At 44.6% G+C, this 11,910-nt stretch overlaps 1 protein-coding gene across 1 annotated transcript; it reads left to right on the plus strand.

The window, feature by feature from the left end:
- The first annotated feature begins 1,954 nt into the window (after positions 1–1,954).
- On the plus strand, positions 1,955–11,629 carry LOC308108321 (uncharacterized protein). The gene is made up of 8 exons (XM_080461152.1): positions 1,955–2,195; positions 3,347–4,319; positions 4,814–4,903; positions 6,625–7,012; positions 7,263–7,329; positions 9,368–10,295; positions 10,450–10,539; positions 11,169–11,629. Exons 2-8 carry the CDS (start codon positions 3,390–3,392, stop codon positions 11,493–11,495), a joined length of 2,820 nt encoding a protein of 939 aa, XP_080317278.1. The 5' UTR covers positions 1,955–2,195; positions 3,347–3,389; the 3' UTR covers positions 11,496–11,629.
- The last annotated feature ends 281 nt before the right edge of the window (positions 11,630–11,910 follow it).

Here is an 11,910-nt window from a genome sequence, read left to right on the forward strand (position 1 = left end):
TAGAGATGAGAGTAACACTTCCTACCCCTCCTAATCAAGACAGTTTATAAATCCTTTAATTACGTGTGAGCGTGGCCTCGAGCTTCCTCCGCGCGCCTCCCTATCTGCAGCACTTGGAAACAGGACATGTGGTGGTACTTGGTTTCATCATGAAGCCATTGCCAGCGGCTGTCATCACATGGCCCCAGGCAGCAGTGACATCTGCATGCCAGATGCCTTGTGCCCACTGTCTGAAGTGTGTATATAAAGTATTAGTGGGAAAAAAAAAAAAAAACCAACCCTTTACGCTAGTGGCAAGACAGCAAAATAAAATCACTTCAGCGACAGCAAAGCACCCGGGTTACTTTATTTAACACATGGAAAAAGGAACGATCAGAAGATCGTGAGAACGTTCGCTCTTCCTGTGTTATATTCAGAGTTCATATCTGCGGGATGTTTCTTTACTATATGTGATTTCATCTGTTACTTATATTTTGGGAGCAATCAATGTCCTTTATTCATCTTCGTATTTTCACTATGTTTACCAAATGTGTAAGCTTCATTTCACTTCAGTCGTGTAATCGTTTAACAGCTTTTTCATTTTCTCTGTTAAAAGTCTGAAATTTGGAATTACAATGTGAGCATAAAGTTGTTGTATCCTAAATGCAGCAGGTAACTAAAAATAGACATTTATCAGTGACGTGCTGTGGAATAAATGTCTTAGAACATTCCAAATGAATTTTAATGAGCTTTTCCTGCCTTTATTTACTTCTGTTTGATTCTGTCCGAGACACATAAATGTATGACTGTTCTTCGTGAAGGTGGAAAATGAAGAGAGACAAGTCTGCAAAAGGCTCTAGATGTTGATGAAAGTTCAAGATTTTATATATTTTTTTTTTGCATCTCTTCTCTATATTTGCTGTTTACATGACTTTGTTGCCTTCGCATGCCCTTTCGCCATCTTTTGTGACACGAAATGATGAATGCTGCGATAGTTAGGTGTTTCTTTATCTCTTTAGCAACTACTCACTTACATCTTAGAGTGATTCTTATGTGTCTATTGGTATCATTGGATCTGATTTGTTAATTTTAAAATCATGAGTTGAGACTACACTCACAATATAGATGGATTTTAAAACCATTTGTTTGCTGATTTAGCAAATAAATGTATTATTTCAACAGAAAAAAAAGATGTTCTTTTATTAAAAATCAACATTTGCACACTGAAATGTCCATTGAGCACGCTATGCTGAGCAATAAGTAGTTATTGAGAGGAGTACCTTTATCTGGGCACTTTTATACATATCTATGTTTACTTGCATGCATTTACTGGGATATAGGAATAAATATATATGCTACTTATTGTTATATGTTATTTTTGTAATATTATTTAACTCCTTACACATGAAACCACTGGAAGTGACGATCTCTATTTCTAAACATGTAAGCCTAAAAGAAAAAAAAAAAGAAAAAATAAATAAACATGTAAGTCTAGTGAGTCATACTGTGTTTTTGTCTAAACAAAAGTGCTCTATTCAAAGTTGAAACTAGAAAATACATCGTTTGTGCTTGTTATTATTTGAGGGCTTCAATTTGTCCACTGAACGTGTGTGTTTTAAACTCTTATTTAACAAAGTCTTATGATTAATAACTTTATGTGACAGCAGCCACACCGTGTGTGAATTTCACTTCTTGGACTGACCCATAAAGCACTGTACGGGGGCGCAGGACGAGCATTTTACACAATAAGCACAAAATAATCCGACCTTATCTCTGTCAGATGGGGGTTGCGTGAGGATATTAGGAGAACAAACATACGGCACTGGCACATACGACTTGCTGACAGAGTATTATGGATGTCCGGTTTGCCTTTCCGCCCACCCCCCTCCCCCCCTCCCCCCTCCCTCGCAGCCTGAATGGTTCCGTCCTGAAGGAGGTCCGGCTCCTCCAGTGAACGGGGCGCAACTTAACTGACAACCTCGCAGGGGGTGGGCTGCTGGGCTGCTGGGCTGGCTCACTTCTCTGGTCTGCACGGACTACATGCGGCACATCTAACATCCTGCCCATGTAGTTTTAAACGCACACGTTTCTAATTGCTCACACTGATTGATTTCCAGTTGACCCGGCACGTTGAGAGGCTGCAGGGGGGGAAAGCAGCGCGGGGAGCTGGAGGGCTGCAGCTCGCGGGGGAATGCGTCTTCAGTCTGCATGTGAAGGTAAGTTTGTTCAGCAAACTGGAAACTTTCCTCATTCATTGCAAGGGCACTTATAAAACCACAGTTCCCGTCAGTTAGAAACACTACAGCAGAAATCTGCATGTGACTGAGAGAGGGATGCTTTCTGTTAGCAGATAATCTGCAGAAAGGAAGTGATCAACTATTGAAGTACTTTAATTACAGTTAAATGTGTTTAACAGTGCTCAGATAAAATCTTTTTTAAAAAGTGCACTATTTGCTGTTGGGCACTCTGTTATAAATGCATATACATGAGCATTAAAGCAGTTGTCAGTTATGAAAAGTAAAAATAAAAAACTCATGCATTACATTTTTCACAGTTTGGGATGTTTAAACTTCATCACACAAGTGACCTTATTTCATCACAAGCTTACTTCTAATCTAATGTCAAGTTGATTGAAATACTAGAATATAGGAATACACATCTGTACTACTTATTGAGACATGTTATTTTTGTGATTTAAGTTTTGTTTGCTCTCAGTTAAGGCATCTGATTGATATATTGGTCCCAAAAATATGAGAGAATGTGAGAAGAAATTACTTGATCATCAGGACTTTACACAGAAAACCACTACAAGTGACAATATTTATTGTAAACGTACACTTAGTTAGTCTAGTGAGTCATAATCGCTGTACTTTTCTGTCTAAATATCACAATATACTGTAGGATGGTCATACTCAATCATCTGTAGATAATCTTTAAATACAACAATGCCCATTTAGAGAATGTTTTAACAAGGAATAAGTAGTGAAACACACAATTGTGGTCAATGCTATGCCTCTTTGCAAAAGATTTGGTATAATTATTGCAATAAGTGTATATTTACACTGACTGTAAAGTATTGAAATATCCTTCAACAACCCCTTGTAAAAATGTTAATTTGATTTCAGTTACTGCTCTTTGAAGGGTTCATTTCTTTTCTAACTGTACATATATAGTAAAGCTGAAGTCTGAGTATCATAAAAAAAAAATCTGAACTTGAAGTCATGCATGTGGGACAGAAGGGCTAAATTTAACAGAGGGCTTTGAAGTGTTCAATTTATGAATGACTGTACTGGAAATGCCTTTTATCTGCCAACTGAACTGAGAAAAAAAAACAAAAAAAAACCCTAAATGTCAATCTGAATTGTAGAGCAGAGAGCGACAGTCCATCCTGTCAATCCACATCTGAAGACATGTTGTACTGGACCCCGTCACACTGGAAAGTGCTGCTGCTGAATGCTCTGCTGTGGGAAGGCCTTTGTGCTTTGGGACTGAAGCCCACGAGATGGCCGCTGTACTCCCAAAAGCCTCTGCTCCTTGCCTGGAATGCCCCAACGGAGGACTGCGCCCCGCGGCACGGCATTCGTTTTCAGCTGGACCAGTTCCAGATCGTGGCCTCGCCCAATGAGGGCTTTGTCAGGCAGAATCTGACCATCTTCTACAAGGACCGCCTGGGCTTGTACCCCTATTACGAGCCAGACCAGACACCTGTAAACGGGGGGCTGCCACAGGCGGCCAACCTCATGCAACACCTGGAGAAAATGCCGGAAGGCGTCCAGAAGTACATACGTGAGCCCAAGGCTGAGGGGTTAGCAGTTATTGACTGGGAGGAGTGGCGTCCGCTCTGGATACGGAACTGGGAAACCAAAGACATCTACCGACGGCACTCCCGTGAGCTGGTGCGCCAGAAAAACCCCACCTGGCCCCCGGAGCAGGTGGGCAAAGTGGCCCAGCAGGAGTTTGAAATGTCCGCTCGGAAGTTCATGCTGGAGACGCTGCGGCAGGCCAAGAACCTCAGGCCCCACCAGCTGTGGGGCTTCTACCTGTTCCCGGACTGCTACAACCACGACTACCGGCACACCCTGGACAGCTACACCGGCCGCTGCCCCGACGTGGAGGTGGCCCGCAACGAGCAGCTGAAGTGGCTGTGGACGGAGAGCACGGCCCTCTTCCCCTCCGTCTACATGAGCACGGTGCTGCGCTCCTCCGCCTCCGGACGCCAGTTTGTGCGGAACCGCGTGAAGGAGGGGATGCGTTTGGCCTCATCGGGTGACGGCCTGGCACGCCCGGTCTTTGTGTACACCCGACCCACCTACGCCAACTCCCCGGAACAGCTGACTGAGGTGACGCTCTAACTTTAGAAGCTCTTGGCCGTGCCGACTCCGGTTCCTCTTTTCTTTCTCGCTCCGGCGATCTGACTAATGTCCCTCCTATCTGCTGTCAAACCACGCAGACCAGTGTGGCCTTGTGTCTTTTCCATCTTTCAGCCTAACCCTCGGTCACACTGTGGCCCTCGGTATCAGTGCATGCCTCACAAAGCTTTCTCGCACTACTTTTTCTTATCGTCAACCCACAGTCCTTTTCCTGTTCTGCTTACAGTCAGACACCCCAATACCTTTCGTTTGTGTGCGGGACGCAGGATGGGTGTTGGTCAAGTAGAAAAATCTGGCTAAACACCCGATAGACCGCTTCCTTATGGGAGCATTAACAGATAAGAGCGCCGCTTCACATCCTCCGGCCTGTGGCCCACTAACAGCCTGGCCCTGTTGCACGGTTGCTCGCCGGTGTGTTTGACCCGTCCTCTCAGAAATGCAAAGTGCTGTCTCATCTTTTACAGACTGATCTAGTTTCCACCATCGGGGAGAGCGTGGCCTTGGGAGCAGCTGGGATTATCCTGTGGGGGGAGGCCGGGTACGCAAGCAGCAGGGTGAGCATCAACACACGACGCATCAAACCCCCCACATGAATTACTTTGGTGTAACTCACAAACACTCACCACAAATGTTACCAGATCAGGTTTGGAGCCGCGGCTCTCGTCTGTCATGTGTGCAGTCATTTGATGCTGGAGCTCCTCGGGGCTCCGGCAAACGGAGCGACTGAAGTCACATGGTCGTCCGATTCGGCGGCGACATTAGTCCGAAGGACTTTGATGGCATTATCAAGGCACTTTGATCTGAACTTGGGCCCGGAATTAAATGTTCCAATCACCCAAGAACAGTTTGTTTTTGTTGTGAAAAGGCATCATTTCTGCAGGAAGAAGACTTGGTGTTCTCTTCTACCGTTCACCAGGGAAGTTAAAATTGTTCTGTAACTTCTAAACGGACAGTGGTGATATTTTGGAATTCATGTAATACAGTATTAAATAGTTATGTTAAACATTGGTTTGCTTGTATAAGGGGTTTAGAGTTTATGAAGTCATGACATGTACTCGATGCATCCAGACTCGAAACATTTATGACCTTGAAACCTTAAAACATTTATATTTAAACTGGCTTTAAAGAGTAACAACAGTAAGTGTTGAAATGGCAGAAATATTAAAGTCCGATGTGTGTATAAAGTTATACATTTCTCTCATGCCAGTTTTTTTTCCAGATTTCAAGTAGTTCACATTTCAACAGATCCGATGACTTTGCTCAACTGGCATCATGTTTCCCATTTTAGTTTTTAATCCTGCAACAATAACAACAGTTGCAAAAAAAGAGAGACAAGTAGAATTCCCTCTCTTCCCTCTGAAGTTATGTGTCTGAAGACGAAAGCAAAGAGGAATGTAGATTTATGCAGGTCCGGTGCAGAAAACATGAACACATCGAATATCAGAGGAGACCACTTGTGTTCTGTTCCACAGTTAAAGTCTTTTACTTGCTGCGTGGGTTCAGTGTTTTTCCTGGAGCTGGTTAAGTGAATCTGATCCATCTCAGTTCCTCATGAATGAATCGATGCCTCTAATTTAGTGGTCAAACTCATCTGCTGTTTGATGTTTGATTTTCTTACTTCTTTCCCTTCTTTTGCACAAAAGCCTCTCAATTCACTGTGACCTGAAAAATACCACGGAGTGATAAATCTCAGGAGAAGTTTGCTGGAACAAAAACACGGAGCCTGTGAAAGTTTCTTAATCTAGTTTTTCTTTGACGTCTAATCTTAACCACTAAACAGCATCCCACTTTTCACTGTATGCATAAACAGTTCTAAAAAGTCCTCAGCGTGGAATTCAGTTACTCTTCGGGTAATGGGACAATCTCTGGATCTCATTTATTTAAAAAAAAACATATTCAGTTGATAACTTACTTCAGGTTTTAAGGCTCATTTGTGCAAAAATTCTTCAGATATTGTAAAAAAAAATAAACTGCTGTTACAATCAAAGATATTTGACTTCATGAAAGAAAAAGTAGAAATAAGCATGGCAGCACATTGGTGTAGTGGGTTGCTCTGTTGCCTTGGAGCTTTTTTTATGTGGAATCTGCTTTTTAATTAATAATCTAAATTGTGCATTTTTCTTAAACCGCGACCCATAAAGTTCTTGTGGTTTCCTTTAACTACCTCTGATGAACACAATCTGAACTGCCATCCTGTGAAAAGTCCTCAACGGTGACATTGTTCATGTTAAACAGTCAGTCAACACATCCCCCCCCCCCCACACTCTTTCTCCAGGCCAGCTGCTCCGACCTGGATGCATATTTGCGCGGCACGCTGAGTCAATACCTCCTCAACGTCTCCACGGCAGCGGAGCTGTGCAGCCAGACCCTGTGTGCTTCTCACGGCCGCTGCCTGCGCAGGAACCCGGACAGCGATGTTTACCTGCACCTGAACCCGCTCACCTTCAAGGTCGTCAGTCACGGCGGGAAGCCGTCCGTCACCGGCGAGCTCGGCGAGGCGGACGGGGCGGGTTTTCGGGCGGGCTTTCAGTGCCAGTGCTACAGCGGCTTTCAGGGGGGCGGCTGCGATCAGACGGACCCCATGCACCAGAGAGGGGCGGCGGGTCGAGCCGCGGCCTCGGCGCTGCAGTACGTGATCCTGCCGATTGTGTTTCTGCTCCTCTGTTCATAAGAGCAAAGCTCTCGGTAGAGACGGCGCCGCCGCCGCCGCACACAGGACGACAAGAGAGGACTGGCGTTTTCTGTTTGGTTGTTGATGTAAAACGTGGATGACACAAAGTGAAGTTTTAATAGAAACACTGTGGAAATTGCAAAGCAATGTCTGTTTATCACATTGAACTTTTTTCTTTTTCTTTTTTTTAAGCGGTGAAAGGACTTGCTGGAAACGACCTTGTTTACGTTTTTTGCCCTCAGTTTCCTCTCATTCACTGTTTCCCAAGGTGTCGGATTCCCCGTTTCTCACCAAGAGGAGGCTTCTGTGGTAAAGATGTGATGAATGAGTTGACGTATGTCCGAGCTGCGTAGTGACGGTGTAGGTGATGCACTTACATCTGGGGAAAAACACAAAAAAAACCAGCACAACACATTTCAAGTGCCTGATCTCTCTCTCTCTGACATTTGATGTTTTTATAGAGGCAAATACAGTATTGCTATTTATTTGAATGTATTTGAATGCGTTTTATATGACATTTTCTTAATTCCATGTCCGATATGACTACTAGTTTTCTCTCTTTAAACACTACATTTCTCCAGTTTTGACTGAAATGTTCAGGTCTTCTAGTCTGACATGAATGTGTCCTATAAGCGAACATGTAAAAAGGTTCTCATTTGTTGGAGTAAATAAACCTTTTGTGGAGATCTTTTGTGTTTTGTGTTTTCTTGTAGGATTTATAGCGGTGGAAAGAGTGTGTCTCTTTCAGGACAACCGTCTCCATTGAAGCAGTGAGGTTGAAATGTGGTTTTGGCCAGTAACAGGTAGCCTTTCTGTTGTCTGCAGTCAATAAAAAGTGAAGTTCACGGGGACGCCTCGGCGGCTCACCAGTGACCAGGGGGGAGTCGACTCCAGCTGGTTCTCATGGAGGGACACGTTTTGCAGACTGCAGCCTCATACCCCTTCCCCATGTAATTGTAGGGTTTTGTTAACCGAGAGCTATTTTTTACTGCTTTTAAAGAGTGGAGCGAAGCATACATTTAAGTTTGGAGTTGGGAGAGTCCATTATGGCTTTAATCTTGGAGGAGAGTTAGTGGAACTCTGTTTTTTAAACCCCATTTACTTTTCTTTTTTTTTCTCTACTTAACCTTTTGAGGTAGAAAGACTTGTGAGATGGTGTTTTAACTTGCCTGTGACTTTAAATCTTTCTGCACTGCGAGAGGGTTCGACATGCATGCTTTTATTGGTCGGCAGGAATCCTCTTGCACACCTCGGATTGGTTCCATTTATTTGTTCCTGCCCCCTTTTTTCCTGAATGAATCATTCAGATCACGAGGCATTTGGTTTGCACAACTAGACCGCAGGCCAGAGAACGTCTCCAGTTTTAGACTAGGTAAGTTAGTGTTTGTCAGTTTGCTTCACACTAAATGTCACAGTAGGTAGTTGTTGTTTTTTTTTGCTTCTTTTCACATGATTTATGTGATAAGTTTGAAATCAGGTTGCCTTAAAAGATGCAACTGCTGGTAAAAGTTTGATTTGAATGTTTCAGTCTTACTATTGAATACTGGCACATTATGTAACTTGTTGCAGCGGAGTTCTTTCAAACAAATGTTTTATGAGTTTGATCTGAGCTCTTCCTCTGCACCAAAGACGAGATCAGAAGAGGATGAACGTTTGCATCAAGGAAATTATAGTTTCCTCCCTTGAATCTGTTTTTTAAAAAAGTGTTCACTCAAAAAAAACTACATTCACTTTAAGCAGGAAATGTGGTTTTTACTGCTTGAACTGTAAAGCTGTACTATCATGCTGTTAGTGTGTGTATAATGAGGACACAAACATTTATTTATTTGTTTTTTAACAGGATAACCCCCTGAGGTGTAACATCTAGTTTGTGAGGGGGTCCTACAACAAGCGTCTCGAAACAATAATAATAAAATTAAATAGAAAAAAGTGAGAAATCAATGAGAAATCAATAAATACAAAATCATAACCTGAAAGAAGCTTCAATAAAATCTTTTTTTTCCCCGTCCCTCCTGGACGATGATATGAAGTGTAAAATTTAAGAGGATGACATAAAGTGTAATGAAGGTTTGTGCCGAGATGAATCAGACTGAACACAACAAGGAGATCTAAATCTGAACTGCCATCGTTGTAAGGCAGCAAACCTCTTTCTAGTACGTTGGGATCAAATCTGTACTGTGAGGATGAGCTGGTTGAAGTTTACTGCAGACCTGAGGCCTGACAAGCCACAAGTTTCCACCAATATGAAATTGTCAGACCACATTCAGTCTCGTGCAACACGTCTGTATACAATCTGAATGGACACAACACCATTGTGCAATATGCTCTAAAGTTTCACATTGTGCAGTGTGCTTCTCTCTCTAGCAGAGATGAGGTCCTTCACTCCGGAGCGTCTGCTGCTGCTGCTGCTGCTCTTCGTCCCGGTCGGCCTCGTCTCCGGACGCCAGTCCTCATCCTTTTCCCAGGTCCCTTTCCTCACCATGTGGAACGCTCCCACAGCCAGGTGCCTCTCTCTCTTTGACGTGGACCTCGACCTGGGGACGTTCAGCATCGTCCAGAACCAGAACCAGACCTTCATGGGTGACAACATTACCATCTTTTATTCCGAGAAGCTCGGCCTGTATCCGAGTTACACCAGCCAGGGGGAGGTGGTGAACGGCGGGGTGCCTCAGAACAGCAGTCTGGATGAGCACCTCCGGGCGGCCCGAGGAGACGTCCGCACCTATATCCCAGACAGGAACTTCCAGGGCCTGGTGGTGGTGGACTGGGAGAGCTGGTGGCCTGTGTGGGAGAGAAACTGGGACAGTAAGCAGGTTTACCGGGAGGCGTCACGATCGCTTGTGAGGTCCAAGCATCCGGACTGGAGCCCCGCGCAGGTGGAAGCTGCAGCTCGACAGGACTTTGAGGAAGCTGCCAGGAAATTCATGGAGGAGACTGTGAAGCTGGGCCGGGAGGAGAGGCCCGACGGTCTCTGGGGTTTCTATGGATTCCCACCCTGCAACAACTACGATGGCACCAACTACACGGGAGAGTGTCCGGCCGCGGAGATGAAGAGGAACGACGAGCTGCTGTGGCTGTGGAACGTCTCGTCTGCTCTCTACCCCACCATCTACCTCAGCCTGGGGCAGCGAGGCCTCCACAGAGAGGTGCTGCTTTACACTCACTACCGCATCCTGGAGGCCATGAGAGCCGCGGCCCAGGTCGCCCCCTCGGCGCCGCTCGTGTACCCTTACAGCCGCATCGTCTACACCTACACCTTAGATTTCCTCTCTCAGGCAAGTCGAGGATTTCTGTCCTGGAACATTCAGTCATCGTGATACTTTTGTTTAGTTACTCTATCTAAGCGGCCTTTTGTAAATTAGTGAATCTTCATGTTCTGTCTTCTCGGCGGTGGATTTGGCTGAACGGTTGAGTGCTTGTGTCCTGCAGGAGCACCTGGTCGACACCATCGGAGAGAGCGCAGCCTTAGGGTCAGCAGGTGTGGTGCTGTGGGGCGACGGCAGCTTTTCAAAATCCAAGGTACAACTTCAGGCTTTTTTTAGATAAATCACACACAAACACACACCATCCGTCTGTCCATCGACACCAGTGCATCCAGCATCAGCAATCTGTCCGGCTAGTTAGGTTGTGTGAAGATGACAGGTAAATCTTTATTTTTTACACTAGTACATACAATATATACACAATTATAAACAGTTTCTGCATTACTTACCCATATCTCGGAATCTATAGAGTAAATAAATTCACTCATAACACAATGAATTATGTCTTCTCTATCTCAGCTACTATTGAATAGAATCCTGCATATGTCAGCAGAAAGCCTCAGTGTGTTTTATCAGCGTGTTAGAAATAGAATAAAGAAGTTTGTGTGCATCTAGGTTTTTTTTTCCCCCCTAAAACTGCATCATTGGTGTTCATTTAAAGTAAGTGTATGGTTTGGGTTTTTAAGACCCAGTAATTCACTCAGTAATGAGTTTGTGGTTTGCAGTGAGTCAGACAAGTGAACGGAGGAACTGCAACGATAACGACATGCAAAAATTGCAGAGGAGCATTTGCGGAAATCCTCTTTTTCATGTTATGCTTCAGTTGTTTTTTTTTAATTCAGCGATCTCCAGTAAAGCACCCGCGTTTGCTTCCTCCGTCCTCAGGCCACGTGTGAAGCGGTGAAGTCGTACATCGACGACACTCTGGGTCCCTACCTGGTCAACGTGACGTCAGCCGCCGTCCTCTGCAGTCAGACCTTGTGTTCCTCTCGGGGACGGTGCCAGAGGAGGGACCTGAGCTCCGGGGCCTACCTCCACCTCCGCCCCGCCCAGTGGAAGGTGGTGTCTGAGAGGCGACCGGGAGGGAGGAGGAACTACGTGGTTCTGGGACGGATGCAGACGCAGGAAGTGCAGCTCATGAAGTCTGAGTTTCAGTGCAAGTGTTTCCCTGGGTGGGGCGGAACGAGCTGCTCCGAGCCGACTCACACTTAAGGCTTCCATCAAAGCAGGTTTCAAGCGTGGCTGTAAGGTTTAACGACTTGAAGGGCTGAAATAGTCTTTACTACTAATCTTTAAAAGTCTGTCATCAATTCACAACACATGGAGACATTTCTATTTGACAGTCTTATGCTGAAATAAATGACAAATGTGCTGTTTTATTGCAAAATCAGTTACACAGTAAGCTGCAGAAATCCCGACCCTTTAAGGGACGTTACATTGAAATACATCCATCCAGAGTGGTAGTTTGGAATATTTTAATCCTTTGAAGTCAGTGTAGATTAACACTTGGCCTCCTTTTACACGCGATAGAATACGTCGAGGAGCAACATATTTCTCAATTCCTTGACAAAAAAACTGTTTAAAACAAACAAAATTCACACTGAACTTCTGCAAAAGAGTATCTACA

The sequence above is a fragment of the Lipophrys pholis genome, assembly GCF_963383615.2.
Source record: "Lipophrys pholis genome assembly, chromosome: 4".
Taxonomy (NCBI): domain Eukaryota; kingdom Metazoa; phylum Chordata; class Actinopteri; order Blenniiformes; family Blenniidae; genus Lipophrys; species Lipophrys pholis.

Bases quoted from the DNA above. Each gene is read 5' to 3' on its own strand.
- LOC308108321 (XM_080461152.1), top strand. From the start codon at position 3,390: ATGTTGTACTGGACCCCGTCACACTGGAAAGTGCTGCTGCTGAATGCT. The intron at 4,904-6,624 runs GTGAGCATCAAC...CTCTTTCTCCAG, and splicing joins CCGGGTACGCAAGCAGCAGG to GCCAGCTGCTCCGACCTGGA. The intron at 10,296-10,449 runs GCAAGTCGAGGA...TGTGTCCTGCAG, and splicing joins CCTTAGATTTCCTCTCTCAG to GAGCACCTGGTCGACACCAT.